The 16482-nt window shown below is 40.6% G+C and overlaps 1 protein-coding gene across 1 annotated transcript; it reads left to right on the top strand.

Moving 5' to 3' along the window:
- Positions 1-1470: 1470 nt before the first annotated feature.
- Positions 1471-16262, top strand: LOC124259841 (signal recognition particle subunit SRP68-like). Its single transcript, XM_046694051.1, has 12 exons — positions 1471-1590; positions 3095-3161; positions 3755-3868; positions 4258-4453; positions 5380-5462; positions 6641-6827; positions 7677-7916; positions 8656-8877; positions 9157-9251; positions 10156-10291; positions 11020-11151; positions 11406-16262. Exons 1-12 carry the CDS (start codon positions 1494-1496, stop codon positions 11640-11642), a joined length of 1806 nt encoding a protein of 601 aa, XP_046550007.1. The 5' UTR covers positions 1471-1493; the 3' UTR covers positions 11643-16262.
- Positions 16263-16482: the final 220 nt, after the last annotated feature.

Raw genomic sequence — 16482 nt, 5'->3', positions numbered from 1 at the left:
ATCCCGTCCCGTTTAGCGTCTCTTACGTTGGTTGGTGCGTTGTTGAACGCCGCACTCAGCAATTTTACAGCTATTTGGATGCGGTCTGTAAATAATTGAGTCTGGACCATCTGCTCATCAACAGCATGAGCATCAATCTACGCAGTTGGGATACGATGGTATGTGCCAACCAAGTCATCGAGCCTGGCCACCCGATCCCGTTAGTCGCCTCTTAGAACTGACTGACTGAGTTTGGTTTACGCCGCTTTTAGCAATATTCCAGCAACATCACGGCGGGGACACCAGAAATGGGCTTCACACATTGTACCCATGTGGGGATTCGAACCCGGGTCTTCGGCGTGACGAGCCAACGCTGTAACCATTAGGCTACCCCACCGCCCTCGCCTCTTAGAAGCATGGGTTGGTGAAGATCAGTTATAACCTGGATCTTCGGGGCTACTAATGGAGATACAATTCTTAACTGACGCGTGTCGTAGACGTTTATCACTTGCGATTGAAAAGGGGCGCAACTCTGAGCTGAGAATTACGGCATCTTAAAACACAAGGTGATCCGTGAGTGAGTGTAGTTTTACGCCGCTTTTAGCAATATTTCAGATATTCCAGCAATATCACTGCAGGGGACATCAGAAATAGGTTTCAAATATTGTAACCATGTGAGTTATGGAACCCAGGTCTTCTGCGTGATGAGCGAAGGCTCTGACCACGAGGCTAACCCAGCGCCCCCTAATGAGTGATTGAGAGAGTGCTGTTTAAATCCGCAAGCAGGAATGTTCCATTTAAATGTAATTGACTCCAACCAAACAATCCAGTGATTGAAATAATGAGCATCGAACATGAATGCAACCAACCATATCAACGATCCATTCAGTCGCTCTTCCGACAAACATAGGTTCCTGGGAAATACCCTTGGGTCGAGTGAGTGAGTGGTCAGTGAGTGGACAATATTTGGAATTTCAGACTGGAACACATAATTGGTCTGTTGTAACAAGTGTTTTCAACGTAAAACGTCACATTTATGTGATCAAATACACTACCTGACCTGGGCTTGTTTAAGCTTTAAAATACCTCCCAAACTGAAAATTTGGGTTTTCCAATTTAAGTTATTATAAAGTTTGAACAAACGCAGCGATAGTATCAGAAATGTGACCACAAAAAACTGTATTTATTTCATATGTGGTTTTTGAAACAACGATTTGACCAGAAGACATGACCTATACGTTATAATTAGCAAAATTGCCAAGATGATTTTTGTGATAATGGAATTACAAATATCATAATATCTAAATTGAAACAGAACTATGAGACACACTTTCTATTTTCACACTGTCCCTTAGCATACAACATTATTTGATCCACGTAAAACGGAGCTGCGTTTTATGCATCGCCACAATGTCAATAATGAGCATCGAATCACTGTCGGGCAGTGAGAGTTATGTCCCGAGTATACTTTTCCGGTAGGGGGCGCGGCATTATTAGTCGTGTCAGAAAACAAGATGGCGGGCGAAGGGGAAAGCGTGGGCCAAGAAAATGAAATGTCTGGCGAACAGACGACTTCAAATCAAGCAATACCCCAGTCATTTACGGTAGAAGGTATGGTAATGAACACAAGAGAATTCCCTTGATTTATCTTCTTTCTGAGTGTAAAAGCATGTCATATTTCTAAATGGAATGAGACCAATATGTTCGAACATGTGACTAATTTTTGCAAAAACGAACATCTGGATATGGATAGGTTATGCTCATCTACTGATTTAGAGTTCTTGAATAACAAGTGCTGATTACTGCATGCGGTGACAAATGAAAACATGAACTGACCACAGATAATTACTTTGACCATATTGAGGATGTGTTGATGTGACAGCAGTTTGAAGTCATTAGAATTCTCTCGTCCATTATTCCATATGTTTCACATGACAAGTAGTTCTCAGTTTGTATAGAAGATGTTCACTTAATAGTAAGGTGGTGTTCAGGGTCAATGTATTAGGTACATACATTAAACGTTAATCAGTTTGTAAGTTTTAATGTCGATGTCGACAATACTGTTTCTTACCAAAACATGAACATCTTATAAACCGTTAGCCCGTCATTGGTTTGTCTGTTGTTTAACACCAAATTCATTAAAATTTCGACTATGATAAATGTTAACATAAAGTATGTTGTTTTCCTCTGAGTGCAATAATACTGTGCATATGTCTAGGAATATGTCAAGCAATGAAAAGAACAGTTTTGATTAACATGTAATGTAAATATGAAACTAGATAGCTTTGTAACGTATGTTATATGTGGGATTACACTTTCTTGGTAAAGAACAGATTCTATTACTTTTGTTGGGTTGAGTCCAGGATTCGAACCCACACCCTCAGAGCAGAGACCATTATATGGTCAGAGTCAGCTACCTAACCCCCTCAGCCACCTCGGCTTCCACAACTAGTTAGCTTGTTGGAATACCCCAAATTCAGGTGACGTTGTGGTAACACATTTTGTCATGTTAAATGTGTTTTTAGTTAGTATTCCTACAGGTGGGGTTCTTATTTCTTTATAAGAAATAGGGACAGAACATATCATTGCACATTTCAACTTGAAAGGAGGACACAAGCGATTTGTATTTTCAAACTCACAGCACAGACATGTCAGAAGAACTTGTGTATTATTTGATCATTTTCTGCTTGGATTTCAAGCAAAGAGCTTTTGGTTGTCAGATTGAAAAAAGAGATGGTCCAGAAAAATTCAGAGATTGTCCAGAATTGGACCCAGGTTTGAAATTCCCACATATGTTTATGATGTTAAGTTGTTTTCTGACAATAAAGTGTTGGCTCGTCACCGAAGACCCAGGTTCAGAGTACAATGTGTGAAGCCCATTTCTGGTGTCCCCCGCTGTGATGTTGCTGGAATATTGCTAAAAGCGGCGTAAAACCAAACTCTCACTCAGTCAGTTTTCTGACAATCTCATAATCTGCACATCACTAAGTGATAAATAATCTTGAGGAAGGTGTTAATCCTCGTTTTCACTCACCCGAAGTTGGAGATGTTGACGTGCTGTTTTCTTAAGACTGAGAGTAACCACGGTTTATTAGTATGGATTCTGTCTTTCCAGTTCTCCAGTTAATCAAGGAGGCACAGCAACAACATGGCCTCAGACACGGTGACTACCAGCGATACAGGTGAGAATAACAGTTGCATCATTCTCTTTTTTATCAGTAACATGACAACTTAATCCATGGCTTGATTGTGATAAATTCTTTTGATGATTCTTCAAATTATTTGAAACTTTTTTTCTCTCTTGCCTATGGTTTTTAATGTTAGTTTGTTTTTTGGGAGTTACAGGATCTTTTGTTTTGACACCATATTCAACCTGATTTGAAGAAATAAGTTGTTCCCGCTCATTTAGCAGAGGCTGTGGTGAGGTAGCCTCATGGTTAAAGCAAACAGTCATCGCGCTGAAGATCCGGGTTCGATTCCCTACATGGGTACAATATGTGAAGTCCATTTCTGGTGTTCCCGTTGTAAAGTTTCTGAAATTGCTGGAATACTGGAAAGGTGCAATAATGCCACAGCAGTGATAACTGACTGACTGAGTTTAGTTTTCTGAAACTAAACTCACCATTTAATATGGAAAACCCGGTATTCGGGCGGACAGGTGCAATAATGCCACAGCAGTGATAAAGCATAAGCACATAGTGAACTGAATTGTAATTGATCCAGGTCAGCATAGAGTAACTCCTGACTGTGACATGTTCGTGTATGTGTTTTACAGGAGTTACTGTTCAAGGAGAATCAGGAGAATACGCAAGTCTCTACACTTTCCACAGGGTGGTAAACACAGAGTCCAACCGAAGAAAATCACTGTAGAAATGATGACAGATCCAAGGTATTGAGCATCATGTGAACCCATTTTAAGTAATTTTACTGTTTCATTTTTAATAAGTTGTGTTTGTGTCTAAACTGTTTCAGATTAAGTTTTAATTAACATATGTCTACTTTGTCCAAGACTAGTAGGGTGGTGGGGTAGTCACGTTGTTGATGTGTTAGTTCGTAACAACGATAACCCAGGTTCAATTCAGCGCATGGGTGCAATATGTGAAGCCCTTTTCTTTTGTCGCTTGTCGTGATATTGGAAATAGCGGCTTAAAACAATGGTCGCTCATTTACTCTGTGACTTTTAAGATTATAGACAACTAGAGACATTTCCTTGTGGTTTGCCACTTTTGAAGTGAGGTAATTAACCTTTAACCCTACCTGTATAAATGTTTTTTTCAGATATCTTCAGTTACCACTGTTCTCTGCAGAGAGGGCGTGGGCATTTGCAATGCAGCTCCAGTCAGAAGCCAACACAGAGCCAAGGAAAAGGTTCCATTTAATGTCGCGTCTCAAGAAGTCTGTGCAGCATGCAGATGAACTGAATGCCCTCAGTGAAAGCCCCAAGTGTGATGCCAGGACAAAGTTGGAGTGTCAGGTCAGTGGAAAACACTTTGTACTGTTCTAAGGGACATAACTGTCCCAATTGTCAAGGACACTGCAGTTTGATGACCAGAGTTGTGTCCCTTTGGGTGATAAATCTATGATAGTTGGTTAAACTGAATGCCATTTCTCCCTGATTGTATTATACCATTTGTTGGCTCCTCACCTGTGGATTTGAAAAATCAGTAGTGTGTCTGTGACCAGTACCTGTAAGGGGCTACTAATGGGATTGGGTGGTCAGGCTCACTGACTTTTTGACACTGTTCTCATATCCCAATTGCGATGATGCCCATGCTGTTGATCACTGGATTGTCTGGTCCAGACTTGTTTACTAACAGACCCCCACCATATAGCTTCACTATTGCTGAGTGCGGCGTTAAACAACAAACAAAACAAAACTCATTCACTCACTACTCATGTCTAGTTGTATGTTTGTACTGAAATGTGTGTAGTTTGACTCTGCAGTCAGGGGCCGGTGGGGTAGCCTAGTGGTTAAAGCGTTGGCTCGTCACGCCGAAGACCTGGGTTCGAATCCCCACATGGGTACAATGTGTGAAGCCCATTTCTGGTGTCCCCCGCCGTCATATTGCTGGAATATTGCTAAAAGCAGCATAAAACCATACTCACTCACTCACTGCAGTCAGCTTGGTTGTCTATATATGATGTTAATAATCAAGTCTGAACACACAACTGAGTTTTGTTATCAACAATGGAACAGGTTGTATGTGGTTTTTCTTTCCCCTTTCAATTTTGTTAAGCTGTGTCATCTTTAATAATGTACATGAAACATCTCAACAGGTTTTTCTTATCACATAACCATGATGACAAGCAATGTTAACAGGGAAACAATTCCATTTCTCCTTGGTATGTGCAGATATGAAATGTTTGATCAATACTTTGAAAGTTTCTGCTTATTTTCAGGCCTACAATGCATGGATCAAAGGTTCACTCTACTTTGAATCCTCGAGTTGGGAGAATGCTATGGAACAGTACACAAGTGCAAAGTAAGGGAATTGTTGTAAACTGTTACATTATTTGTTTCAATTTTGTCACCAGGCCATTAGATCCATGAGTATCCAGGTTAGAACTGGTCTTCAGCAACCCATGCTTGTCGTAAGAGGCTACTAACAGTATCGGGTGGTCAGGCTCGCTGACTTGGTTGACACATGTCATCATATCCCAACTGCACAGATCGATGCTCATGCTGTTCATCACTGGATTGGCTCCATCTGTTCCAGGCTCGACTATGTACAGACTGCTGCCATATAGCTGGAATATTTGCTGAGTGCAGCGTTAACTAACCAGGCTATTGTTTGCATGGTGACTGACAAATGAATACAAATGAGATATCTTCTTTTTTTTCACTATTTATATTCATTTCAGTGGAGCATATACAAAAGTATATAAGTATGGTTTGATGGAGTAACAGTGTTGGCATAACAAGCAATATAGACTAGCATGACATATACAGCAAGTAGTGCGTAGTACACTTACAAGAGAAAGTATATTCAGGCTACATGTTGTTTATGGTGAATGTAATACAATGGAATATCAATGTTGGCATGGCAAACATTATAGTCCAGCATAACCGATACAGTAAGTAGTGCATAATATACTTATAAGAGGACCGCCCCTGTGGTGTAGTGGTTAGAGTGTCCGCCTGGAGAGCGGAAGGTCGGTTCCCCCTGTCGCCGCCATACCAAAAGACGCTAAAATATGGTACTTGTTGGTCCCTGTCTGGCGCTTGGCATTAATGGGTACAACAAGGACTGGTCGGCTCGGAGTCAGTATAATGTGTCTGAGTGGGGTATTGATGCTTCACTGCGGCATGGTATCTCATTGGGCTAGCACTATAAAACCAGCATCAGTCTGGGCTAGTACAAGCAGCCGCATATACACATGCATGCACGTCATCATATGAGCGAAATATTCTCAAGCCGATATTAAACCCAATTTCACCTCACCTCACCTCACCTCACCTCACCTCACCTCACCTCACCTCACTTATAAGAGTAAGTATAGTCAGGCTAAGGATATTATTTCAGTTCCTTGGGCCATTACCTCCTATGGTGAATATGGTACAATGAAACAACAGTGTTGGCATAGCAAACAGTATAGTCTAGCATAACAGATACAATAGCGTAGTACACTTTTACAGTAGGTAGTGCATTTTTGCTTTCAGGACGATCTATGAGAAGCTGTCTGGAGCTCTGACAGAGGACCTGCAGGTGTTGTACCAGTCACGTGTGGAGGAGATCTCCCCCAATATACGCTACTGTGCCTACAACATCGGGGATGAGTCCGCCATTCGGGACCTCCAGAACATGAGGCTCAAGTCAGGAGAGGACCAACTCACATCAAAACTGGATGTTAGTGAAATATTTATCTTGATTGGTATAAGTCACTTCTCATAATTATTTCAGCATGGACATACCGTTATATGAGTGTAGTAGTCTTGAACATGTTAAAGTCCTTTTTGCGTGTCCTATTTCTACATGGGTTTTGCTTAGGTGAACTGAATGGCATAGTGACACTGCCAGTACCTGTGATTGTCATGTCTCGCTCAAAAGAAGTCTACAATGTGGTGATCGTGTCGTTGATTGTACCTCAGCCTGTAATATGCAGTCAGTTCAGGGGGTGTTGGGGTAGCCTAGTGGTTAAAGCGATCGTTCATCACCTTGAAGACCAGGGTTCTATTCCCCACATGGGTACAATGTGCAAAGCCCATTTCTGGTGTCCCCAGCTGTGATATTGATCGAATGTTGCTAAAAGTGGTGGTTAAAGCGTTCGCTTGTCACGCCAATGACCCAGGTTCAATTCCTACAAGGGTACAATATACGATATGTGATTATGTCGTTGATTGGTCCTCAGTATGTAATTTCAAGTGATGCTACTGACCTTTTCACATTGGGGTGGCCTAGTGGTTAAAGTGTTTGCTAGTCACACCAAACACCCGTGTTCGATTGGGTACAATGTGTGAAGCCCATTTCTGGTGTTGTCCGCTGTGATATTGCTGGAATATTGCTAAAAGTGGCACAAGACTAAACTCACTTACTCACTGTTGAGCTCTGGTCTGCTGACTGGAATGAAACAAGTCACTTTTGCATAGATTTCCTGTAAAAGAACATGATTTTGCTTGTGAAACTTACCTAAGGTGATTAGTATTTTGTGTACGTTGTGCACATATTGTATCATAAGTGAATCTCTTTGTCCTGCAGGATCTGCTGTCTCAGACCCGAGAAAAGCAGGCAGCCACATTGTCCGAGATAACGTGGCAGGGACGGACAGTGCCGGTGAAAACTGAGTCTGTGAGGGTGTTCCTCCTCAACATACAGGAGAGCTCCAAGGAGCTGGAGTCAGCAGAGAATAATGAGACTAAAGTGTCCATTTATGAGTCCTTGCTGAAGGAGTGTATTGATGCCCAGCAGGCTCTGCGAGATGCTCTACAGGATGATCAGGTACATTTGGTTTACTTTGCACAGGGTCACCACCCGACGCTCATCACTGGGGTCTTGCTACGTCAATGCATATGTAGGTCACTTATGTTATTGGGGATAATCATGCACTAATACAAGCTTATCACAATTGGGGTTCAATACCAACCACCAATGCATATACATATCGGAAACATTTTATGCCACTGAATGATCACTGTCATTATTTATGCAATAGCTTGGTGGTCCGATTATAAATAATCAAGATTGCTGGCCAAACCACTAGCTTGATCACATATTCTCATAATCAACACAAACGATTTTGGAACCGCTATAATAGAGTTTGAAATACTTGATGATGGAACATATCTAGGACGCTGTCAGGACCTCAACGTGTTAATTTCTCAAGAACACTCACTTCACTTTCTGAAAAGTCATGACTGAATATTTTTGAAGAATGTTTGTTAGAACTGAATATTTTACACTTTGTAATATTGTAATGAACTGTAGCTGAACAGTTCCATATGAAAAACAATTTGGGGGCAGTGGTGATAGCCTACCACTGGTCAGAAGTGAACACTGTTCCTCTGGTATAAGACTCCCTCTCTCTCTCCTCTCTCTCTCCTCTCTTATGATTTCCCACATGGGTACAATTTGTGATGCCATTTCTTGTGTCCCCCGCAGTGATATTGTTGGAATATTGCTAAAAGCGGCGTAAAAATATTGTAAAACTAAACTCACTCACTCCATGATGTTTATGTAGGTGTTTAAAGCTGCAACTCGTGGCCAGCCAGTAGAAGGGAGGATCTCCAACCAGCACTATCTCCACTCATACCTGACTTACCTGCGGCTCACCAAGACCGTGGAGAGAAACCTGTTGCTAATAGACAACCTCCAGAACTACCTGCCAGGGAAGGTGGCAGAGGAGGGCAGGAAGATCACCAAGCCTCAAGACCTCGTTAGACTGTATGACATCATTATTCAGGTGAGGTGATGTAAGCACTGGGATTCTTTATTGAGGGGGTTCTGTATGCTTGATATATTCTGAATACCCACAAGGGTATGTCAGGGAAATCAGTGGTTCGGTTGGGGATGCAATTTGGTGTGCAGTGATGTGTCTCTTTGCACGTCAGAAGCCTGTGGTGATGGGTTCGCCACAATTATGTTTCTAGGTTTGAAAGCTCCATGCCTGTGCTCATGGGTTATAACAAGGTGGTAGGATTGATAGGGATCTGTTACAGGTATATGTTTGTCTCCCTTTCAGAATTTAAATGATATACCCAATCTTCATGGGTTAGAAGAAAGTCCATCATTGTTCGAGGAGATCACAACCAGAGTCACAAGTTTTAAAGCATTTAGGTAAGTGAAATGCTATGATTATGAGAAGAGAATATTTCTTACTAGCTCATATTCTGTTGTTCTTATGAACCTGTGAAGGTCTGGGGTTAGAATGAACCTTCAGTAACTCATGCTTGTCGTAAGAGGCGACTTAACAGGATCGGATGGTCAGGCTCGCTGGCTTGGTTGGCACACGTCATCGGTTCCTAATTGCACAGGTTGATGCTCATGGTGTTGATTGTCTGGTCCAGACTTCGATTATTTACAGACCGCCATATAGCTGGAATATAGCTGAGTCTTGGCATAAAACTCAACTCACTGAGTTTGTTCTTACGGAAAAAAAGCAAAACAAGTCACTTTGGTTGTAAGTGGCCGTCCATTGGTTTTCAGCATCAAAACTTCCAATGCAGAGTTGTCTCCCTTGCCTGTGGGGATACTCGGCTTGTGATGTTTTAATCCAAGCTTCACTTAAGTCATGATATTTTTTTTGTGTTGGAATCACTCATTATTACTGGAGACTTGCATCAGTTTGGGCTTTTATTCCTCATATTGAGCTGAAGTGTACTCTGATATTAGTGAGATACTGTTTAGAATTATCTAATGGCCAATATCACAATGGCATATGACAACATTGTGCTGTATTCTTATTACACTCGACCCGTGAAGATCCCAGGTTAGAATGAATCTTCAGTATCCCATGCTTGTCGTAAGAGGCGACTAACAGGATTGGGTGGTGAGGCTCGCTGGCTTGGTTACACATGTCATCGGTTCCCAATTGCGCAGATTGATGCTCATGCTGTTGATCACTGGTTTGTCTGGTCCAGACTCGATTATTTACAGACCGCCGCCATATAGCTGGAATATTACTGAGTACGGCGTAAAACTCACCTCAATCACTCACTCTTATTACATTCTCTCCTTTCAGATCCTTTTACATTGCTCAGTCATACTCTGCTGCGAAGAAATGGACCGAAGCCATAGCCTTGTATCAACGGACAATCAGCAATGCTGACAAGGCATTGTCTGGCTACAAGAAGCTGAAACCCCAAGGGATGTTTAAGGTTGGTAAACCTTTTGTCTCTTTTCCTTGTTGTGATTCCAGTTAAGCATCGGTACCCAGAATTGCATGCTGGTTGTATTGGGTGACCAAATGGTTGGGTGGTGAGGCGAGGCCACGTACTTGAGTATCATCATACCAATTGCTGCCCACAACAATCACTTGATTGTCTGGCTCGATTATTTACATGGCATGTGGTATAGCTGGAACATTTCTGAGCAACATTTACCAACATACAAACAGTAGCTGTTTACTTTAAGTTTCTTTTAATGTTGTCAAGCAAAGAGTCTTCTAATGTGACAGTACTATTTTCCATCTGATACCACATTTGTATCTTTCAAAAACTGTAATACTTGTACTCAAAATCAAACGAATGCAGCATAAAAGAATCAAGTTTTCAAGACAGATGTTCACTGACACAACTCTCTGGGGATTCTGTACTGGAGTAGGTTACTAGCAGATTGTAAGAGTATTGTGTCAATCACTGGATTGTCTGGTCCAGATTTGATTATTTACAGGTCACGGTCAAATAGCTGGAATATTACTGAGTGGTGTGAAATAAATGATCCAAAACAACAACAAACAAATCATGGGTGTGTGTGTGGATCGCAGCTCATACTATCAATCACTGGATTGTCTGGTCTTTATTTGAATGTTTGTAAACAGCCGTCATTTAGTGAGAATTTCGAAAAGAACGCTCAAACTTATCCTTGACCTTATTTTGTCTATCAGGGTGAAGTAGCCAAGTTGAATGAACTGGTGAAAGACGTCAACGGGTTGATGTATTCCTGTCATGCCTCCAGTATCTTGAAGACGGATGATACTACGGACAGCCTTGGAGTGCTGCCATCTAGTGACAAGAGGGTAAGACACATCAAGCATTACCATCAGAAGAGAAAGATTGAAATAGTGTAGCTTTGAGGGGAGATAACTTTTGTCAGCCTACAATTTGTGTCGTAAAATCAATAGGCTCGTTGGTGAGAATTTAAGGGCAGATAACTTTTAAGACCCTCTGTTCTGATAGGGCATTTACCTTGTTTCCTCATGTATAAACATGTTTTTAATAATTATAATTTCACTCTAACAAAACTTACTATGTTCGTATGTTTTCTTTTCAGCCTCTCAAAGATCGTTTGGACACATTTGCAGAAGATAGGTCTTTAACCAGCAAGAAGCCCAATATTACATCGTTCCCGCCAGATTTCAAGCCTATTCCTTGTCGGCCCTTATTCTTTGACCTTGCGTTGAATCACTTGGAGTTCCCGTCTCTGGAGGAGAAGATGGAGCAGAAGAAGGCAGCAGGAGGAATCACAGGCTTCGTCAAGGGCTGGCTGTGGGGTGGGGGCAAGAAGTAGATGCATGAATGGACAGATGGATGAATGGGGTTGCTTGTACTGTCGGTGTATCTAAGGAGAGAAATAAACCTGAACCCTGTTCCATTAAGTGATTTTGGCGCTGTGATTATCGTAAGCCAATGTTAAAGTATGGGTTTTACAATCAACTTAGCGCTAAGAACACTTTGTGGAATGGAGTTAAGATGCTTTTAAGCCTTAAATCAGTGACAGTTGTCAAACAGATGCTGTATGTTTATAAGTCCTTAATGGAAGAAAAGAAGATTGCAGAAGATTTACCATTATGTTGAAACAGCTTTCTAGTGTCAGACAGCTTGTCTTGGCCATTTGCAGGGGCCCCTGTTACCCTCTGATTGAAGGGTAATAGTTCACTGTGCAGAGTTGCTTTCTTTAGCTGTGGCAGGATCTGCTTATATAAATCAAATGTGAGGATAACGTTTGGTTATGATAATTAATTTAGCAGCATCGTATCCTTGCTAGCGAGTCTGCATTACTTTGATCTCTGTCACTTTGCATATGACAGTGATAGTGATAAATGGAACTGTATCGTATATATAAACCATGGTTATAAGCTATGCAGAAAAGTTGATCAATCAAGATCTGTTCACCTGTAAAGTGAATGATTGGATGTTAATTACATCCAGGGCCATATTTCATTATGAATGTTAAAGGCATGTCAGTTATGATATAATTTCACACTTCATTTCTTTCCTGTTCCTTTAAAAACACTATCCTGACTGTTGTTGATGTTGTCATGGTGATGCTGCCTTACATCTCTTACGTCACATACTGTTCCCTGCCTTTTACCTGTGTGTTGTCTTGGAGCGTGACATCGTGTTCACTCAAGTCACAATAACTGTCCAAAGGAAAAGTTATCCTAAATCATGGCATACATTTCTATTTTAGATCTCGCAATTTTGTGTGAAGGGCTCGACTTTCTTTGTTTTGTATTTTGTGGCACTGGATTCATGCTCAAGGAAGAAGGATTAGCGAACAAAGACAAAATGCTTTTGCAGGAGGTATGGCAGTTTCTGTGGCGAAGGACATCAGTGAACATGTTAGCCTGTTAGATTTGGGGAACAGAGTTCTGACATTGTGAACTGCACATGTTTGGAACTTCATTTAAAACGCAAATAAAGTGGCTGAAGAACAGACACATTTTTTCACTGTCACTGTTATTCATCACTAAGTTACCTCCCTTGAACAGGTGGCCCAAAAAAATCCTATCAATTATCATTTCATGTCACAAATAATGTCCTTTCAGTTTTATAGAGAACATGAAGAGTTTGACATTTCATATTTTCAGACTACCTCAATGTGAAACATTACTAATCATTACTAATGTTTACTGACATTTGTCTGGTGGAGAAACCTTTTGTTGAACCATGATCTGTGTTCTACGTTTTGTAACAGTCATTTATCTTACAATACATGAGACAGAACACTGTAATAAATTTAATTTAATTTAATAAGTTAACATTACGTGCAGGCTCTTTCTAGTTGTTTTCAGCATTGCTGGATCATTATCTACTTGAGAACAAAATGTTAGCTTCAAAAGAGTTAAACATCTCGGTGCTGTTGTATAAAACAATCTTAGCACTAAGGTGACCTTAAGTCTATAATAAGCAATGGGAGTTACGGTTGCCTGAGCGCTAAGATCACTTTGTACAATGCCCTGAAGCTATGTTTTGTATGGGGGCGGTGGGGTAGCCTAGTGGTTAAAGCGTTCACTCGTCACGCCGAAGACCCGGGTTTGATTCCCCACATGGGTACAATGTGTGAAGCCCATTTCTGGTGTCCCCCGCTGTGATATTGCTGGAATATTGCTAAAAAGCGGCGTAAAACCATACTCACTACTCACTACGTTTTGTATGTATCCTTCCTTAAAGTGACATGTAACATTGTATACAACGTATTGAATTATGAGTCAATATTGGTGATGATTTCCTTTGACCAGTGAAGCCCATACATGATACCTCCAGGTGGTTATGACATTGTAAGTGTTAAACAACAGTATTAACAGCAGCATGTTGGTTTGATCTTACTCCAGATGTTTCCTGACTGACTTGATATTTTTGTGTCTTCTCATTTGGACTTGCTTTTGTACTGATGTATAACAACATACTACAGTCTGAACAGTCAGTATAAGAATTTGGTCTTCAAGAGTTTGTGCATGAATGACTTCTGAATCGATATCTGTCAGATCTTTAGAATGTTCTTTTTGTGTGAATTATGCAATTGTATGAATGCTCTTTGTGAATATGTTAATATGTGTACATACCGTAGTCTGTGGCATCCTGGAAAGAGAAGCTAGTATATTACACACATACCGTATTGACAGCTGAGATAAGGCAGCCAGTTTTGCAGAAGTGGTTCATAATTTGCAGTGTCCTATTTTAAAGAAATGAATAGTGCAGCTCCTCCATAAAGTGACTTTTCACACATTCAGGACTATTCCATGAACATTACTAAAGCCTGAACACAAACTAGTTGTCTAATGAACTGAATTGAATGAGTTGGTAATTTTAGCACCATGACTCTTAGCCTCTTCGGCTGTATCATGCACTGTTGGTAGTCATGCCGACAAGTTGAAGGCATTCTTTTCCAATTCTGCCATATAGTTGCTGAACTACAGGCATTATCCTCATTGAGATGGACGCAAAGCGTGACATTCTGTGTTTCTATGCAGCTTAAGCTTATTCTAAACAGCAAAGTTGCCAGACTTGAAATTTGTGAATATTATAATAATGTCAATTCAACCTATGTTGGCCTTTATTTTTTTATGTTTAAATCAGTGTGTAGCCAGAACTGGACAATAGTGGATTCCTGCAATGTTCTGACATGCCCCTTTTCCTGGTTTTGTGTCAGCTCCGCACCAGTTCTCTTGGATTACAACCCAATTGAAATATTTACAAAGAGGCATTAACCCATACTTCATCTTTATAAGGAATCCATTTGCAGTTCAATAAAATTCCACAAAACCTGACATAACAATGGCCTATATATAATACCTACATTTTTCTTCAACATGAAATCTGGAAACTATTTTGTTTTACCCTTTCTGTCATCACATTCAAACTAAGGTTGAAATGGGAAGTTAGTTTTGAACATTTAGCTGCATAATGTTTGACAGGACTTTTTCTGTGACTGCAGCTGAAAAGGGGCGTTGGGGTAGCCTAGTGGTTAAAGCATTCGTTCATTACGCCGAAGACCTGGGTTCGATTCCCCACATGGGTACAATGTGTACAGCCCATTTCTGGTGTCCCCTGCTGTGATATTGCTGGAATATTGCTAAAAGCGGCGAAAACCATACTCACTCAGAAGCTGAAAACTTATTGACACACGTTGGTGCTTCAGTAGTTAAAGCATTTGCTTCTGGTCAACATACACATGTCATCGGTTCCCAATTGCGCAGATCGATGCTCATGCTGTTGATCATTGGATTGTCTGGTCCAGACTTGATTATTTACAGACCGCCGCCATATTGCTGGAATATTGCTGAGCGCGGCATTAATAACAACAAACAAACCCTTTTGACATATCGGATGATGACTGCCGGCGTTAAGGGCGATGGGATTACTACTGGTTAAAGCGTTCGCCCGTCACGCCGAAGTCATTGGTTCGAGTGCGGCATAAAACTAAACTCACTCACTCACTCACTCTGGTCAACATCCTTGGTTTCATTTCCCCACTGGTGCAGTATGTGTAGCTTTTGGGTCTTGTTAATCCTATTGCTGAACATTGTGTTTTCTTTCCTTTCAACAAATTCAGATTGAGTGTAACTAAACAGATCCTTTCCCAGAATGTCATGGTTAGCACCTGATGTAATGTGGATCATCCTTAACTTTCTCATCTTCTGTGATATTCTGGTTCACGCTTTTACAGCTTTACAGGCAGTTTGCTGGTACAAGAATGCACTTGAATATTGCTGTTTGACATGAGAAAATTAACTGCAGAGATTATCAATATAAGTATTTAATATTAAATATTTATCTCATAATAGTGTATGTTTATGTTCATACTGATAAGTCATTTATTATGCATGATAAAGTAATCATGTGATTATTGATCAGCATAAGTTGGTCGGTGAGTGGTGAGAGTGTTAGCTTACCATGCCCTCAGTCTGGTTTTTTCATTTATCTCTTCCTTGTCTACTTTGAAATCTGTGGGCACATGCTGCTTTATGAGAGTTTGATAGAATTGTTGGCAAAGTATCTGGGCTCACTGTAGCTATAAAAGCATTACCAAACAAACTGGTATGTTGTGTTGATTTACAAGATTCTTTGGATGAGAAGTTGTTTTGTTTGAGAAAATGTTTGTACCCTCATTTTGTTTACATGATATTGTCATGCCATTTGCTAAAATCTTGTAAAGGAGTCTTTTTCTGTGTAAGCAAGTTAGTCATTAGTGAAAGAATATATTATTTGTCAACCTTCTTGAAGATTAAGAATTAACATACATGTCAAATGTAGTGAATTGATCATATTTATTTTGAAAACTTTGATGGTTTACATGTTGTTAAACTCTGACAAGTTCTGTTATATATTCTGTTTACTTTGTTTTTTTCTGGGAAGGTGATGCATTTGTTGACATAATGAATGTAAATTAAAACTTCAAACAGTTGCCATTGTGATGTTGTTTAATGAATCCCGTGTGTGGACGTACAACGAAATCTTGCATTCAGAACCGTTATCTGTTTGGAAGGTCTGCACTATGTGGTCCAGTGGATTGTATCTGTCTTGGGAGCAGAAGGCAAGGGGGTTCGATCCCTGGTTTCGTCATACCAAAGCCTGTTTACAATGCCTGTTGGTCGGCATTAGGTGTAAGAAAACATGTCCATGCA

The sequence above is a fragment of the Haliotis rubra genome, unplaced genomic scaffold, assembly GCF_003918875.1.
Source record: "Haliotis rubra isolate DU_JTF1 unplaced genomic scaffold, ASM391887v1 Scf74, whole genome shotgun sequence".
Lineage (NCBI taxonomy): Eukaryota > Metazoa > Mollusca > Gastropoda > Lepetellida > Haliotidae > Haliotis > Haliotis rubra.
This window is presented reverse-complemented; position numbering and strand designations above follow the sequence as displayed.

What these genes read in the sequence shown, in the direction of transcription:
- LOC124259841 (XM_046694051.1), top strand. Translation starts at nt 1,494, where the DNA reads ATGGCGGGCGAAGGGGAAAGCGTGGGCCAAGAAAATGAAATGTCTGGC. An exon ending in TGTATGACATCATTATTCAG is followed by an intron (nt 8,878 to 9,156) that starts GTGAGGTGATGT and finishes TCTCCCTTTCAG; the next exon opens with AATTTAAATGATATACCCAA. An exon ending in ACAAGTTTTAAAGCATTTAG is followed by an intron (nt 9,252 to 10,155) that starts GTAAGTGAAATG and finishes CTCTCCTTTCAG; the next exon opens with ATCCTTTTACATTGCTCAGT.